Below are 17,279 nucleotides of genomic sequence, written 5' to 3'. Positions count from 1 at the left end.
ACACAGCATCCTCAATGAGCAGCCTTCCTCATGCTTTTCATGCAATGGTTTTCACTGTATTCATTGTATGCTGCGGTTAAGTCGTTTCCTGTTAAATGCATTTGTTTTCAGTGCATCTGCAATTACACGAGGGGGTAAAAGTCAGCATCCCGTCCGTGTCAGTGCACTGGCCATGCAGTCCTTCATCCCATGTCTTACAATCAATAACCACTTACTGCAGAGGAGCTTTCTGCAGACAAGTCTGTGTCTGTCCACTCAGCTCCCCGTCTCTCTCCTCTTTCTCTACCTGTCTGTCAAGATACGTATCTTGCATGTTTCCTCTGCTTGTATCTGTCTCTCTCCTCCTTCGCTTTTCCCACCACAGCCTTCATTCACCTCTGCAGTCACGTGCAGGTGTTTCTTTCTCTTGCTGCCTCTCTCTGCCCCTGCTCTGTGCTGCTGTGTGTCTGCAGTAGAGGTCATTTTCTTTCCTCTGCCAATATTGTCCATTGCTCTTTTCCCAGGAGGCAGCTGCTGGGACTGAGATAGGTAGGACTTCCTCAGCCTGAGAAAGGGGGGTGAGGGGGGGCAGCAGCCCACTACTCTGTGTACTGTACAGCATGACAACAGCTGTGGTGGGTGGTGAACTGGACTGTGTTTTGTGTGTCTCCTTGAGCCAGTTGTCTAAGGAATAGTGTGAAAAATGAGCCACTTAAACCCTGCTCTGCCACAATATTACCTCTCCGCCCATCCAATTATCCATCTTTTAACTTACATACATACACACTCTTCTTTGTCTCTGGGTTTTTTTTGTTGTTGTTGTTGTTGTTTTTTTTACTTAGTCACAGCGTTTCGTGCCAGCTCTGTGTCTCCTCTCTTGCTTTCCAGTTTCTCGCTCCACAACTCAAATACACACTAAACAAAGCCAGTTCACAAACTGCCCTGACATGCCATGGCAGAGCACTCTGAGTCCTATTTTTTCTTGCTCCTTTTAGAAGCGAATGTTGTGGCAGGGCCCTTGATGGGTTTGTCCTGGCACGAGTGCCTCGAAAAGAAAAGGGAAGAAAAGAGTGAGAGACAGAAGAGAGAGGAGGAAGACAGGACAGATAGCATATATCTGTATTTTGTAAGAATCATACATGGTACAGTATGTATATTCATGCAGCAGTAGACTGATGGTGAGGATGCTGATTCACTGGATGAGGAAGGGAGTGATGGACAAACTGAAGGCAGGCAGATAAACAGACAGACAGACAATTAGAGAGGCCTGATGACTTGACAATGCAGATGAGACTGTGAAAGAAATGATGGTCATGGAGGAGAGAGCTCAGTCCTGCAGACAGAACATCAGACAAGCAGCTAATGCAGAGCTGGTGGCAGCGGATCACAATCAGACCGGATCCACGCCTGTCTGTCATGACTTTCAGGGGAAGCAGATGCTGGGCTGTCAGTCATTTGAACAGTGCTGTGTGACAAGCTGTTTGATACCTGCTACCTGTTGTGTGTGTGTGTGTGTGTGTGTGTATGTGTGTGTCTGCATGCAAGCTTTCATTTTTTTCACCGCCAATCCCTGATTAGGTTATGTTTGTTCAATGGAATTGCTCTCATGTTGCAGATATGAGTGAACGCACAGAATACACACACACACACACACACACACACACACACACACAGACACACACACACATACTAGTTCTGAGGAGATCTGACATAATGGATAATCTATCTGGGCTCTCCTTTATCCTGCTCCCATGGTCCCCCTGATGAAATGCCGGCATGGCCTCATAGAATCGATAATAATAATATCAAAGATACAGTTTTGCACACACATGCGAGTGCACACACACACACACACACACACACATCATCATCATCCTTGCACACATCATGCTGTTCACATGATACCTCACTGCGTGTTGGAGTTAGATGTTGTAGATGGAGCAGATTGTGTGTGAAGCATCTGTATGACAGAGGACACAAAATAGCTAATAGATATTTTCAAAATGTGAAAGGGATGTAGTATGAAAAAATATTTACCAGCATTTAGCATTTGTTTATTTATCTGTGTGTGTGTGTGTGTGCGTAGACTGAAGAAGAGCCTCCATAAATACCACCACACTGAGCTGTCAGACCTCTGTTCTGTTTTTTAACCACACTGGAAAATCCTGACCCACATGGGCCACTTCTGATATTTTTAGGATGACTTGGCCAATAGCCAATCATTTGAAAGTTTACTAATCTAATCAAATTTTAAGTTCAAAGACTATAATTATATTTACTGTTTTGCTCTACTTTTTTTTCCAATTTCTTGGTTGAAAAGTTTCTAAACCTACAGGGGACAGTAATCTAAACTCAAACACGGACTATGTAAACTGATTTTTGTCCCCACAACTGTAGGAATACATGTCGACACACACACACAACAATTACACACAGAGACCCTAAGAGTTAATGTAGACCATTAGTAACCAGAGCAGGCTGTAAGTGCTGTAAAGTGGCAGAAGGCTGAAACCGAAGTGACAGATTCAGGGCCTGCGAGTGGATCTCACCTTACGTGTGTTCCCTAAGACACTAATATGACTGTCATTAATCAAAGCAGTAAAACAACTCCTGTTTTTATTGTCCCGTGATAGCAATACTCCTCAGGTCTTAATTCATGGCAGCTATTAATTAATGCGCAGGGCTGTACAGCTGTCCTTCACAGTAAAAGCGGAATGTCATACATTTCGAGTCCACTTATTTCCCATTTTGTAAGTCTTTGTTTCTTGCTGGCCAGTGGGGAATATGAATAGTGTAATTTCTGATATCATGAAAATGTTGAAACTGTGAAATAAGTGGCTTTCATCAGCACCTATAGTAGACACACCCCCCCCCCCCCCCCCCCACACACACACACACACACACACACGCACACACACACACACACACACACTCATGCAAACCCTCCAGCCTTGCCTCATCTGCCCTTCCATTGGCTCCGAGGGCAGAGAGCCAGGGGTCACTTCAGTCATATCCGGCTTTGCTTTAACTCGGGGCTCAGAAGTCCCGAAGCCTCATGAATATTATAATGAACTGCATTCACTTCAGGGCTCTGGCTGGTCGATAGGGATTCAAGGACACAGATAGACGCTGCTTCATCGTAAAGTACCTGCTGCCTTGTTATTGTCTGTCTCTGTCTGGTACACCTTCATGGCAGAAAAAAAACCTCCCCTCCCCTCCAACAGACCTCACGTGGGGCAGCACATGTGGTTATATATACACATGTGGCCATATATTCTAAATAAGGCAACAGCTGCAACAGTGATGAATAATAGAGAGTGATAAGAGCAGCTTCAACTACAGAGCTTTTGGCTAGAAATGGTTCTCGGAGAGAGCACATCGAATGTAAGAGTGAGATGGACAGAGAAAATAATTCCATTTACATGGATTGAAATATTCCCAAAAATGCTGCCTGATTACTTTTACCCCTTTAATGCTTAAATTGTAATAAGCATAACTGAATTGTGGAGTAATCCAGGACAGTGGAGAGAAGCCAGAGAGAATAATGGACAGACAGTATAAATGTAGAGTGTGCACCATCTGTGTGCTAACATGACATAAATACCTTTCTAGTGAAGCTGCCAGTCAAAAAACTCTTGGCACAACAAGCTATCGCTACAAATTAGACGCTTTAATTCAGTTTCAAGAAGTAAGATGGATGGATGTAAAAAAAATCTGAAGTTAAACACAAGAAACATAAATCGTAAGTCTCCTCCTCGCCTCAAATTTAATAGCAGTTGGCAAACAACAAAACCACATGGTTAGCAGAAGGTTTGGATGTGTAAGATTGTTTACGAAAGCATATGACAGTAATATCGTAGCATTTTATAAAAGCTGTACTGCCCATATTTGCTATACGGCAAGACAAGTTGTTTTTTTTTTTGTAAAAAAGTACATCTTTGAATGTGAATAGAAGACTGAGAGGAATAATGCATTTTCAGATTTATCCACATTAATATGGTCTTTGCCCCACATGCACTTATCTTCACCCCTCCATGAGTGTCTGCAGTGCAGCAAAGAGAGCCGAGGTAAAAGACATAAGGGAGGAGAGTTTGGCAGGCTTAAATGCTAGTTAGGCCGGCTGAGCTAATTAGCCCCGATTTCCTCATCCCGATTCAGACATGGAGGAAAGCCTGGGATTACTGAATCGAGCATTGTGTGTGTGAGTGTGTGTGTCGCTGAAATTATGTCAGGCTGTTGCAACTGATCGTCAGCAGGGGGGTTTGGGTGCGCTTGTTTGCGAAAGTCAGCTAATGAGAGCTTTACAAATGTGTTACAGTGTGTCGCACAGCAAGTGTGAGGATGGGCTTGTGTTAGTGAAATAATAAGGCACCCCCTCACCCCACTGAGGATGAGAAGGAGCCTAATGATACGGGACCCAGCAGGGATGTGGAGTGCCACAGTTTCCCAGAGGAGAGTGGTCCTTTGGGCACTGTGACCTCTTGCCCTCTACGCCCTCCCACCTTTTGACCCTTTAGCTGTTCGTCATCTGCATGTTGGCGGAGCTTAAGGTTCTCAGACACCCTGCCTTAAGTCAGCCATAGAGCAGTTTTAAAATTCACATAGCGTTTTATTCGATACACTGTATGCATTTCCTTTTTCAGGCTTACGAATTTGTCTTGCTTGTGTTTGACTGCCCCATCTTCCCACTCCCACAGCGCTCCGCCCGATAACACCCGCCTCATACATCTTATGACTTGGACACATTTTCATCTCATTGCCTGATTGAAGAGTTTCAGTGTAACAGGAAGGCACCTCATTTGTCACAAGTGTCTGCTGACAAAAAAGGATCCATTGTGATTACTTCTTTGCTGCGTATTTTTCGTTACAACATGCACTGACAGTAGTGAATATGATGCTGTGAGCAAACACTAGTATATTTATTGCATTTCGGAGTTTCTTTTCACATAACCAGTCATGTGACGCTGTTAACCAGTCACAGACGAGGATATGAACAAGACTTAGAAAATTTCAGCTGGCCAGCCTGGACGGACGGCTGAGACCAAATCCGAGGTCTGTCGTTGTGTCCCTCTCCTCCCCCACGTTTACCCGAGGTGTGAGAAAACTTGTCATGCTGAGAGCTGTCAGTCACCCTGACACTTGTGCGCGCACACACACACACACACACACACACACACACACACACGCTCACACTCTGATTCTCTTAAGTCAAATTAGTTTTTTTTCTTCTTCTAACAGAAAGTGTTGTGCCACATACTCCGTCCAGCCCTTCACAGTCATATCAGCATAAGCGACAGGCTAACACTTCTCTTCAAGCAGTAGCTTGATGTGTTGGAGAAAGAACGGGCTCTAACGACATGTGAAAAATTCCAGACTTGATTACAGTTTCACGTCAAAGTGAATCTTTTAATGTGATTAAATCCCCTTTCCTCTATCTGTTCTCACTAAGAGAGATGATAGCAGTCTTTGATCAGGGGCTTAGAAAGACCTGCTTCATGCTTGTTCCTTCCCTGAACCCTCCTCTTTCTTCTCTGTATGGGCTTCTGGCTTACAGGAAACCTGGCTAATCGGTTAATAACAGTATCAACTTGTGTAATGGTCTGTGGTTGTGTTGTAGGCCTGCAGTGCACAACAGTGACTGTGCCAGTAAAGTTCACTGACGAGGTTACAGTATTGCTGTGCGTGTATGTGTGTTTCAATTCATTAACTGCCTCTTTCAACCTCCAAATAGTCCGGTGCGCCAATGACTCTCATTAGGTTTTCTCCATTACTGTCTGCTTGGAAAAGCAAGACGCTTGGCAGCGACTCTTTTCCATTTTCTCTCTCTTTTCTCATCCCAAGCTGTGGATCATGTTTTCTTCACTTTAGAGCTGTGAAACATACAAAAACTGTGCCAGAACTGCTCAAGAATACAATTATTTCCCCTCACATTACTTGCAAATTTCTTGCTGCTTTTTTCAGCTTTTTTTCACCATCTGGAACCTTGAAGATTGTGATATATTTTGTCGTACTTCTTTTAGCTTCAGCTCTACAAGTCAGAGAGGATTAACAGTCCAGTTTATTATATCTGAACATAGCAGTATTTTGTGTTTTGAGCACAGTCCTGTTTGCTCCCCCTGGTCCTCGTAGAGATGAGATGGGAGAGGAACAGGAGGGGGTCCCGCTGTTATTAGTGTTTTTGTGCTGCTGTTCCTCACAGTAAACTACCCCGCAGGTTGACTGTATGCCTTATTTTTCCAGCACCAGAGTAATTTACGAGTCTGTTCTGGAACCCGTACGCAGCGTTTCATAAATCTATACTCTCCAGGCCTGTTATTTATATGCTGAGAGACCACACACACAGGTGCTCCTATTATTATTATCACCTATACATTGCCTTCAAATGATTCTGCAGTTTGGCTTCCCTGCCTGCGGCTTCTCTCAGCTCCCACTATGCTACTATATGATAATGCAGAGCTGGTATATTAGGCTGAGTGTGCACAGCCGTGTAAGAGTCATCAAGCTTTAGTGTCTCTATAAATCGCTGAAGTGATCACTGCTTGGCAGAGTCTCGGCCCCCTGTTCTCCCCCCGTAGCTCTAAACAATTTGTTTTATAGCTTGAAATTCACTCCGCTGTTGGTCTCTTGGCCAAAAAAACAGCAAACAAACAAGAAAAAAACAAAAACAAATGCACTTGCAGGTACAAAGTGCACACACAAGGACAAATATGCCCCGATTCACTTGCATGCACTTGTTTTTGGCTGCACATGCATATTCTGTCATGTATGTGAAAACATGATTTAGGACTCAGACGCATGCATGTTATTCCTCTCTGTAGCATTTCTGTTCAGTCCCCACCCATTGTGCTCTGGGACTCAGCTGCATTGAAACACACTGCCTTTGTGTGGGAACAGCTGGCTGCAAAGTCATTTGGACGCACGCTCGCACACACAAGCACATGTGGACACGCACTCACAGATACACACATAGTTTCCCATGCAAGCAGAGCTGAAACAGTCTCTATTGTCAGCGAATAACTGAATGCATAAGCAGGGGAGAGTTCACAGTGCTCCAGCTATAAGTTGGTCTGCTGCTGAAACCCAATAGCAGTCACCTCAGTAATGACATCAGCATGTTGGCACCTTGACCGGGGTATACAGGCCATGTGAGAGGGCCCCAGAAGTGTGTGTGTGTGTTTTAAGTGTGTCCTGGCGTTGAACAGACTTGAACTGCTTTGTAGCCAGCTTCATGAAAGGCGAGTGCACACCCTCCACCCTGTTACTGTTTTTCTCCCCCCACCCACCTTCCTCCTCCACCTCCTCCACCTCTCTGTCTTCATTGACCAGTACTCAACCAGTTCCCTTCACTGTTGTTGCGCCCTGGCTTCCCAGCAGCAGCTGGAGCCTGAGACACTGTGGGAGCATTGTATGGTGAATCGGACCGTTGTTATCGAATGGTTTGGGTTTGGTTTGTGTTTATTGTCTGTTTTTTTTCCTATTCTCTCCCAAGCTATGTGTTCTGCAAGTCATTGTACCTATGTGTATGTATGTCATGGACAAATAGCACTGCAGGTAAGAAGAAAAATATGGAGAATTGATTTTTGAGTGAACTGTCCCTTTATTTGGTGTTTTGGTATGACATGTGTTCTGTGTTACTGACAGTCTACTAATGTGATTGCCTCCCCCAACATCCCCGCAGTTCATTCTCCACACAATTTCATCCATTCTCCATTATTCTATCCATTCTTCTTCCTCGTCCTTCCAGCGCTCTTTTAATTTAATTCCATATACAAACCCGCTCTCAAATAATTTTCCATTGATTTTTTTTTTCTGTCTTCATTTGTCTCTTTCTCTTTCTTGCACTCCCTCCACCCTTAACTGCAGCGGGGCTCAGGGTACAGGAGAGGGTGAGCAAGAGGGAAAGTAACGGAAGAGGGTGGAGAGGAAGGCGAGGCACATAGTTGTGGCTGGCTAATTAAAAGCCAGCAGTTTGGTCAGTGAAGTCCCAGTTTATGGGAGTGGTCAGGATGTGCATTTCTCGGTTATGTTTATGTGTGCGAAATGCAGACGGAGCTCATTTGTGTCATTGTTCATGTCTGTGGCTGTGGAGATTGACCGCGTTCCCACTGTTGCCTTCTCACTTCTGTCTTTCCTGTCAGCCTCTTTCCCATCTGTCTGTCCAGCCATGTTGACTACGGTGGCATCTTGTCTGCTCAGTTCAGAGTCAGCAAAGAAGAAAAGGTGTCACGGTTTTGGTTGGTTAGAGAACTCGACCTTTAACTGGAGGATGCAGATTCTATCCCATTCTCGTATCAATATTGATTTGAAATGTCTGTTTTCTATATGCACATGTTACAGAAGTGCAGCATGTTAATGTGGTATAATCTAACATATCTATGACTCTACAGCCGTGCTAATGGTTTTGTGAAGCTTTTCTTTGGCAACAGGAGCGTTTTGTACAAAATAAAATCTTCACGTAAGACCAAAGACCATGCTGAATGAAAAGTCAGGAGATCAGCTCATCCTGGGGGCAGCCGTGGCCTAGAGGTTGGAGAAGCGGCTTGTGATTGGAGGGTCACCGGTTCAATTCCCCCACCGGACGGGCAGGAACAATTTGGGTGTGGTGGAGTGATTAATGTGAAAAATTGCCCCCCCCCCCTCATTATCCAGCTGATGTGCCCTTGAGCAAGGCACTTAACCCCCCAATATGCTCCCCGGGCGCTTGATGCTGCCCACTGCTCCTGTGTGTGTTTCACTGCATGTAATTTGCTGGGTGTTGCATGTGTGTGTTCAACTAAGGGGGATAAATGCAGGGATAAATGCAGTAGTTAAATTCAGTATGTGTATGTAAAAATTTATATACTGCCAGTCAAGTTGATTCTTCTTCTTCTGAGCATGAAGCAATCTGACCAACAGCTGCTGAGTTGACTACATCCCTCCTTTGTTCATGTAGCACAGATCTGCTTCTCAGTGAGGTTGTGTGAAGTTTGGAGACAGAAGCAAGATGACGCTGAATGTGGTGAACTCTATGGCACATTTGAAGACTAAATTGTAGAAGTCTCTGAGATCGATCATCATCTAAAATCTTCACCCCTTTTTAAAACTGCAAACATCAGCCACATGGTGGTGCTAGAGGGAAAGTCAGGCAGTCAGGATTCATCCTCCGTCAGCCATGAGCAAATTTCATGGCAAGTCTTCAAATATTTTTTAAGATATTTCAGTCGGGACCAAAGTGATGGACTGACCAACAGACTTGCGTTGGTGACAAAATAATTTCTCTTCTCAGTTCTAAAATTAGTTGTAGTATTTCACAGTTATAAAGCTAATTTAAACACAAGTTAGTAATAACTCCTGCTGTGACTTCCATTTCTGATTTAATATGGTTCTGCCATGCAAATCAAACCATGTTGTTTCTTGATTCTTTTAACACTTATTCAGGAGTTAAACCTAACCCCAAAAACTAACCTCATGCTGTAACTGCAGTCGTCTGGTCTGCTCAGGGATGAAGGTCAGAGGCCGAAGGTCAGTGATCTGAACAGCAAAGCCTACTCATGCAGAACAACACATCGTAAACAAACCATTACACACCATCTGCAGCGGCGTCAAATCCCCAACCAGCAGCCGTATGTTTGTATTGGGGTGTGTGTGAGTGTGTTAGCGACTCTGAGATCACACCCACAGACACACAACTGAGGATCAACACACACACACACACACAGCCAGACGGAGAGGTGACAGAGGAAGTGACCATCTGGTATCTACTGAGGCATCAGATTACCTGCTGAAAGGTTACATTGTGCATATATTGTGTGTGTCAAACAGTGTGTATACTGTGTGGTGATTTTGGAATACATTCTGATGAAGCAAATACCATTTAGCACTGCTGTGTTTGTAGAAAAATAACTGTGGATTTATTTACTTTCATATTTTTCATTCAAGACAAGAAGAGTTTTTAACCATAGCAACTTTTTCTTTTACACACTCACTCGCACGCACACACATGCACATTGGTTTTCTTGGTCAAGGACTCTTCAACATGTGGACAGGAACTGAACCACCGGCCCTGTAATTAATGACCAAGTCACCCCACCACATGTATGCAAAAGTATTCAGTTGATCTAAATTCTGTTGTGACTTTCTTTCAACTTTAATTGCCAACAAGTAATTATGAAGTTTTCTGTCTTTAGCCATTAGTGCAACTGTCAGGTTTTGAAGAGACATTCTTGACTCCCAATTATTTCCACGCCTGTCCATTTACAGACCGTTATGCCTCATTACCTTGGCAGCAGATTGGCTCGTACAGAACCGACCACCTCCTGCCAAACCTCTCTCTCTCTCTTTATTCATTTCCTGGTTGCCACCACCTTTTCGCTACTACTTTCTGTTCTCATCATTTTTGTCTTCTCTTGCAAGTCCAGCAGCTTGATCTAGCTCCCTCTCATGTGCTGTCCTCCCTCCTCATCCTCTCACCCTCTGCCCTGCCCGTCTCTTCATATTCAGTGTTTTCTGTTTCTTTCTCTCTTTTTTCCCTCTTGCAGTTCCCTTTCTTATCTCTTTTTCCTCTGAACTGCCACTCCAGCTCCACCTAGACCTTTCACGCTGTCAACCCATTTCTGCCCTTTTCTTCTCTCCCCCCTCCTCTCTACTCTTTTCATCAAGTCCCCCACCTGTTTTCTTCAACAGCTTTAGCTCCCCCTTTGTGTCGCTGTTTGATACCCAAAATGCACTGTGTTCCCGCCGTCCATCCACCTTTGCTTCACCCTCTATCTGGCTGCTGTCACAGGCAGTCAGCAGCCTCTGTGGCGTTGCCCACTGGTCTAACACCTGCCACTTTGAAGACACTGTGTGAGGGAATCACTGTGACAAAGTGTGTGTTTGTCCGTGAGCTTTCGTGAAAGAAAATCCCTTTATCATCCACTCTTGACATGCGTCCTGCTTGTTTTGACGTGTTTATCTCTTACATCCATGTCTGTGAGTGTAAATGTCAGTTTGTGAGACTCTGTTGGCCCCACATAGGGCCAGACACATGGATTAGGGTGAGATCTAGGCTGCTTGTCTTCTATTTTGAGATCCCCAGAAGGAGAAGCCTGTTAATTTAGCTGCTATAAATACAGGACCTCCTCCTGGCAGGTCACTCTAAGACCCGCTGCATGGAACTGGACTGTGATGACAGCTCCTTTAGGCTCCTTTAGTCTCTCTCTCTCTCTCTATATATATATATATATATAAATGTAATGTGTGTGTGTTTGTGTGTGTACTCTATGTGTGCGTGCATTCCTTCAAAGCAGGCTGGCTCTCCTCGGGCTCAGTGGAGCATGGGGCACCACTGACAAGGACGTTTGGACAGGGCCTGAGCAGGACTTTCTATCGTTTCTCTCTTTGTCCTTTGCTCCCATTTTTCTCCATCTGTTTATATTTATCACTGAGAACTGATGGTTTTGTTCTGATCACATAATATATCAATAATATTTTCTATTTGATATATAAAGTGGCAGAAACAATGATAAATTTATGCCAGGTTTTTGCAAGGTGGTGTTCAGATTGTTTAAGTTGTTCAAAGTGAGTGTAAAATGATATGAAAGAGAAAAAAACGGTCTTGACATTTAAGAAGCTTCTTCAAATAGAAGATATCTGATGACTTGAATATTTTAACAAATAATTAATTAGCAAAGTTTATTGATTATAAGATAATTGGTTAAGTACTGCTCTGTGTTCCCTGTTAGAGTTACTTTTCCTTTGAAAGATGTAGCTTGTACAAAAACTGTTTTTCATGTTTGTTGTCTGGATGCAGGAGGCTTGGACTTGCACTCATTGTTGTGATATTGGTGATAGAGGAAAATAAGCATGTTATTCTTTTCCTGTCTCTCAAAGTAATAGTCTAGTGTCCACTTCTTAAGTTCCTAAGTGCATTTTCCACGTCTCATTTTCACTTATTGTCAGTCAAAATTACTTTGCTCACACTGGAATGCAAAAAAAAAACAAAAAACCCAACAACTCAGTCAAACAGTCAGCACTTGACCTAGAAAACTGAATTCCCCACTTGTACCTTGCAGACACCCAGCAGTTAACTGATATCTGTGTTTATTCTGTTGCTGTAATTTGGTCTCCTTTCTTTCACAGTCAAGAGCACCATAATTGCTTCTCAGTCAGTGAAAGTGTTTATTTAATGACAGGCTTATTTGTGCAGCTACATTGTGTAAAACGTCCGCAGTGCAGCTTTTACATGACCCGAGACTGATCATTATCTTCATCTCTATAAATACACTCAATCATGTTCTCATTTCGTCTGATTATTCTTCACTTTGGCTGTGTGTCTGAGGAGAAATCTCCTAGTAATCACCTGCAACCCCTTTTTAATGTTATAATGTAACTTCAGTAAGCGGTACAGTGATGCATGTCAGACTATTACTGTGCAAAAAAGTGTTTTAATGTTTCCGTGGTTTGGGTTTTGGAGAGAGAGTGGTTGTATCTTAGGTGAGATTTACAGCTGTTAGTGCAGCTCTCACCGCCATGCACAGCAACTGTGGTTTCATCCCAAGAAACAAGTTAGTTTTTCCAATACGGCGGTTGATCAGAAACCTCATTTTTAAGTACACTACCCCCCGAGCAAGACTCTGTGTCCAAATGTGGACTTTTATGTCCAGCCTGCATTCATTCCTCTCCCACTGCGCCTCTGTTGAACAAAGTGTGGGACTCAACAAAAGAGGCAGGTAGAAAAGAGAATGAGTGCATGGAGGAGAGGAAAGAAAAGCCGATTGAGGACAGTGAAGTGGAACGGATGGAGCGTGAGAGAAGGCGGAAGAAAATGAGCAGTGAAAGTATAAAAGCTTAAATCAAAAGAATAAAAAATTCATAAGAATCAGGCGGAGAGAGAAAGGGAGGAGATAAATGAGAAATATTGGAGTAGCGGCGGGGAAGGTGCATTTATCAGGCAGGGAGAGGGCTGGGAAAGGAAGGGCAAAGGGAGCATTAGAGATTATTTGCAGGGGGGAGCGTGAGCTTTTTAATGAATCGCTGAAGAGGACGAGCAAACACACATTCATATACACACCCCACAGCATTCAGGCATATTGCACACCATTCGTTCATTCATTCATTATAAACACAAAGTGAGCTTAGTGTTTCCTGTGTTGCTTTGCCAGATCTTTTAGGACAACCTCGCCGATAGATATTCCTTGGACTAATGTGCAAATGCATGATTCAAAGGTGTTTTCACTTGAAAAGGAGCACACTGGCACTGATGCTCAAGGTCAAGCCGGCTTTGCTTTAGCTTGGACTTTGTTTGATTCCTGGATCCCTTTGTGCTCTCGCATCTGTCTCAGTGTGCTGACAGAATGAAGAGGGGCTCAGTGATTTGTTTAAACTCTGGACAGCATCACCACAGACAGAGCCAGACAGTTTAGGACTGAGGACTCTGTGTGTGTGTGTGTGTGTGTGTGTGAGTGTGTGTATATACTCCTGTATAAGTGTACAGAGTCGTGTTAATCACAGGCAGCATGCCTTTCTTGACCCAGATAATTCAGCTCTTATTTGCTTTAATAGTGTTTTGAGTGTATATGTGTGCTGCTGTGTGTGTGTGGGGTTTCCCATTTGGGCAGCAGACTTTCAGTGTTTGACAGCTTCATTTGTTATTCCCTCACTGAGATGTGCTACTCCCTCTGTGTGTGTAGTGAATAAGTTTGCACTAAATGATTCAGCATCTTTGTGTCTGCTCAGTTGGCGGCAGGTTTGTCTGTAAGAGGGCAAGAGGCCATGTGTTTGAATATTGTCCATGTCACCACTCACTCAGACATACCCACACACACACACACACGCACCACTGAACACGGGCTCCTGTCCGAGATGCATGTCACTAATGTATCCTTAAGAGACCTGTACTCTTCTGTCTTCTGTCTAATCTTTGTCTTTCCTTCATTTCTCTTAAAAATGCCCTTCTTTGTACCGCTGTCTGTTAGAGAAATCATGCCTATTATCTGCTTCTCTAGAAATGTCTTCCTCCATTTGTCAAAGACAAAACTCTTTCAAGTATGTCATTATCAGTCATTTAAGCCTCATTTCCCTTACAATTTCTCTCTTTTGTTCCCCACTTTACCCCATCTACCCTTGTCCTTGCAGGACAGCGACATCCAGAAGAAGATTGACCATGAGATCCGAATGCGCGACGGGGCCTGCAAGCTGCTGGCCGCCTGCTCTCAGAAAGACCAGGCGTTAGAGGCAGCGAAGAGCCTTCAGACCTGTAGCACTCGCATCATGGCCTACATGTCGGAGCTGCAGAGGATGAAGGAGGCTCAGGTCATGCAGAAGGTCACACGGAGGTCGTCAGATGCAGGGCCGATGGATGACAGACTCCCGTGCAAAGGAAAAGTGGCCATCTCAGGTGAGTAAATCTGGAATGTCAGGATGTTTGTGTTGTTGGAGAAATTTCTGCAGGAGATGAAATGAAATATTAGGGAGAACATTTTGTGTTGCAAGGAATATGTAAAAAGAAAATATAGGGGAAATGAAACGTCTGTGACCCATTTAGTGCTATGATTTACTGCAGCGCTCCTATTGTCAGGCAGAGGCTGAGAATCCGGCCTCCTCTCTCTCTGTATCACAGCATGTCTCATTCTGTCCGTATTGACTGAGGTGAACATGTTGACCTGCAGATGCTGCCTACTGCAGTATGAGGGAGGGCAGTCAGATAGTAATTGTGGAGCTGCTCTGTAGTGCAGATGTACTGCAGAGAGATGATTCACACCAGGGAGCAAGACAACAGACCATTTCAAACTATTGCTTTGTTTGTTTTTAGAAAGTGACGAGAAGGTAAAATAAATAAATAAATAAATAAATAATGAGATGTTAGATTGAGATCATATATGAGTGCCTGTGGGTGGAGGTTGGGGCACTGCTGCACAGCTGATACCCAGCTGGAGAGCATACGACACACACTAACAGTCACACATGCAGTGAGTAAATTGGCTGTGGACCCTTTGGACAGTAACTGAAAGCAGCATGGGTAGTGAGACACACACACACACACACACACGTCAGACAATAACGGTGATTAACATTTTTGTGGTCTAATCCTCTGTCTGTTGTCGTTACAGACCTTCGCATCCCTCTCATGTGGAAAGACACAGAGTACTTCAAGAACAAAGGAGGTGAGGAGCCGCCTCGTGGGAAAATGGTCATTGATGGGATATTAATGATTTATGCCTGCAGGGTTTATTGATGATTGGCTTCTGATGGAAGTGCTGCGTGGCTTCACACAGTTGAGAAATGGCTAATTCAAAGATGTCAGGGTGAAAGCTTTGTATAATCACACGGGCCTGACTGTGGGATTCCTCATGGCCAAAGTACAAAAATCACTTATTATCAATGGCTGAAGGGTGAAACTGATACTTCAAAATATGCTGATCCATGGGACAGACAGCACACTGACATTTTTCTACTCTATGCAGGGTCTATGGTTCAGTTACTGGAGCTGATCATTACAATCTGCTGTAGCCTTACCAGATACCGCTCTTCTGGTATTTTACAGAAACTGTTTTTTTTTTTCTTCTTAGACATGAGAAACTCTTGGCAGCACAACCTGACCCACTGTTCAGTCCTGCTGGCTTTGCCTTTTGGCTCCGAGGAGCAGCAGCACACAGGTGCTGAACTGGGTCATTATCGGTAGGGCAAAGAAAACGGCATACTGATAGTGAAATGCAGATGGAATGTGTTGTACATTTAAGGAAATCCACAAATCTTTCTTCTAGTTGAATGTCACTGTGGGTGATATTTCAATGTTTTTATGGCATTTCAAAAAGGTTCCCTGAATATACGACAGCAGCAATCTTCATATTAACTGTTTCCCGTCCTATCTCCTCTTGATGGAGTCAATGTGGGTTAACCCCTGCATAGTCTTTATAACCGTCTCAGTGCTCATATTCTCCCCTGGCAACTTGAAAAGAATTAATCTGCATGACCTGTGCGTATAAATGAACTCAAGAGACAGGTAGAAGACTCTTAACAAAGCTTAATGAGGCTGTTAGTCAAGGTCATTAAGCACACCGACACATAAAGTGAGCCCAGGAGGGAAGGAGGAGTAAAGTGTGTTTCTCTCTCATGTGTTCAATCATATTTTATTTGTTTAAGGGTTGAGCTCACACTTTGAATAATAAGTTTGAATTTTAGGATTTTAATGTACCGCAGACACGTTAGTTGGGGCAGACCACAGCTCTCAGCCTTTTCATTTGTAACCTTGAATTTTAATGAGAAGTGGCTCAATGATTGGATTTGGTTGGAGGAGGCCACGCTGTTTATTTTCTCAGATACATTTCTCATGGTTATTATGGATATAATGGTGTTTCAGCGCAGGGAATCATAGCGAAGCATGCCCTTAAAGGTTATTGCAGATTCTTTTCAATACTGAGATCATTTTACTTTTTGCAGTGTAGAAGAAGACAGCTGTTTTTCTTTTCCATCTCAACATTAAAGACCACTGTGCTTCAGTTTCAGCCACAAAGCTACTAACAATCCTTCATAAGAATTCTTACCCCAGATGGCTATTGAGAGTGCTGAACTGAATCTAACAACTGTAGAAGAGCTTGTCAGCCAAATGGAGGAGCTTATCTGTCAAACTTAAATTACACAGGTCATACACCCTCTGTAGCCTCTGGCCTCAACACTTTGTTCAAACTGTTACATACATCTTGGAGGTTGCAGGTGATGCTGAAAATGAGTTTTCAAGTGATGCAATTAAATGAAAGCTGTTGAGAAGTCCCATAAAAATGCTGTTTCAAAGATTTGTTTTCACTGCTGTTCTGCCTTTCCGCCTTGTCCCTTGCAGAGCTTCACCGATGTGCAGTGTTCTGCCTGCTGCAGCTCGGGGGAGAGATCTTCGACACAGACATGGTGATAGTGGACCGCACTCTAACCGATATCTGCTTTGACAACACCATCATATTGTAAGTCACCTGAGAAAGCAGACGCATACCAACAGTAAAACTCACGTGCAGCCTGTGGGTGACACTGATATGTTCGCGTTCATCGTGTGTGTGTGTGTCCTTTCGCAGCAATGAAGCGAGCCCTGGTTTTGAGCTGCGTGTTGAGCTGTACAGTTGCTGCTCGGAGGACGACTACACAGCAGGGAGCACGCCAAGGAAGCTAGCCAGTAAACTGAGCTCCTCACTGGGGCGATCAGCCGGGAAGAAGCTCCGGGCAGCCATGGAACCCGGACCGTGTAGTCCTGTTAGCAACGGAGGGGCAGCTCCTCTTCTGCTGCCAGTTCCCTCTGTGCCGTAAGTTTAATTTACAAATATTATGAAGTTAACATGTTATGCCAGATGGATACT

General features: G+C 43.9%; 1 protein-coding gene across 4 annotated transcripts in view; it reads left to right on the top strand.

Moving 5' to 3' along the window:
• rtkna (rhotekin a) overlaps positions 1-17,279 on the top strand; it is a 54,515-nt gene that overhangs the window by 30,741 nt on the left and 6,495 nt on the right. For all 4 annotated transcript variants that reach the window (XM_046387084.1, XM_046387085.1, XM_046387086.1 and 1 more), the window contains exons 2-5: positions 14,074-14,335; positions 15,048-15,101; positions 16,775-16,892; positions 17,001-17,225. In XM_046387084.1, the coding sequence (XP_046243040.1) occupies positions 14,074-14,335; positions 15,048-15,101; positions 16,775-16,892; positions 17,001-17,225 (659 nt within the window). The remainder of the gene's footprint in view (positions 1-14,073; positions 14,336-15,047; positions 15,102-16,774; positions 16,893-17,000; positions 17,226-17,279) is intronic.

The sequence above is a fragment of the Scatophagus argus genome, chromosome 4, assembly GCF_020382885.2.
Source record: "Scatophagus argus isolate fScaArg1 chromosome 4, fScaArg1.pri, whole genome shotgun sequence".
Lineage (NCBI taxonomy): Eukaryota > Metazoa > Chordata > Actinopteri > Scatophagidae > Scatophagus > Scatophagus argus.
The sequence above is the reverse complement of the archived record's forward strand: the minus strand, read 5'-3'. Positions and strand labels throughout refer to the sequence as shown.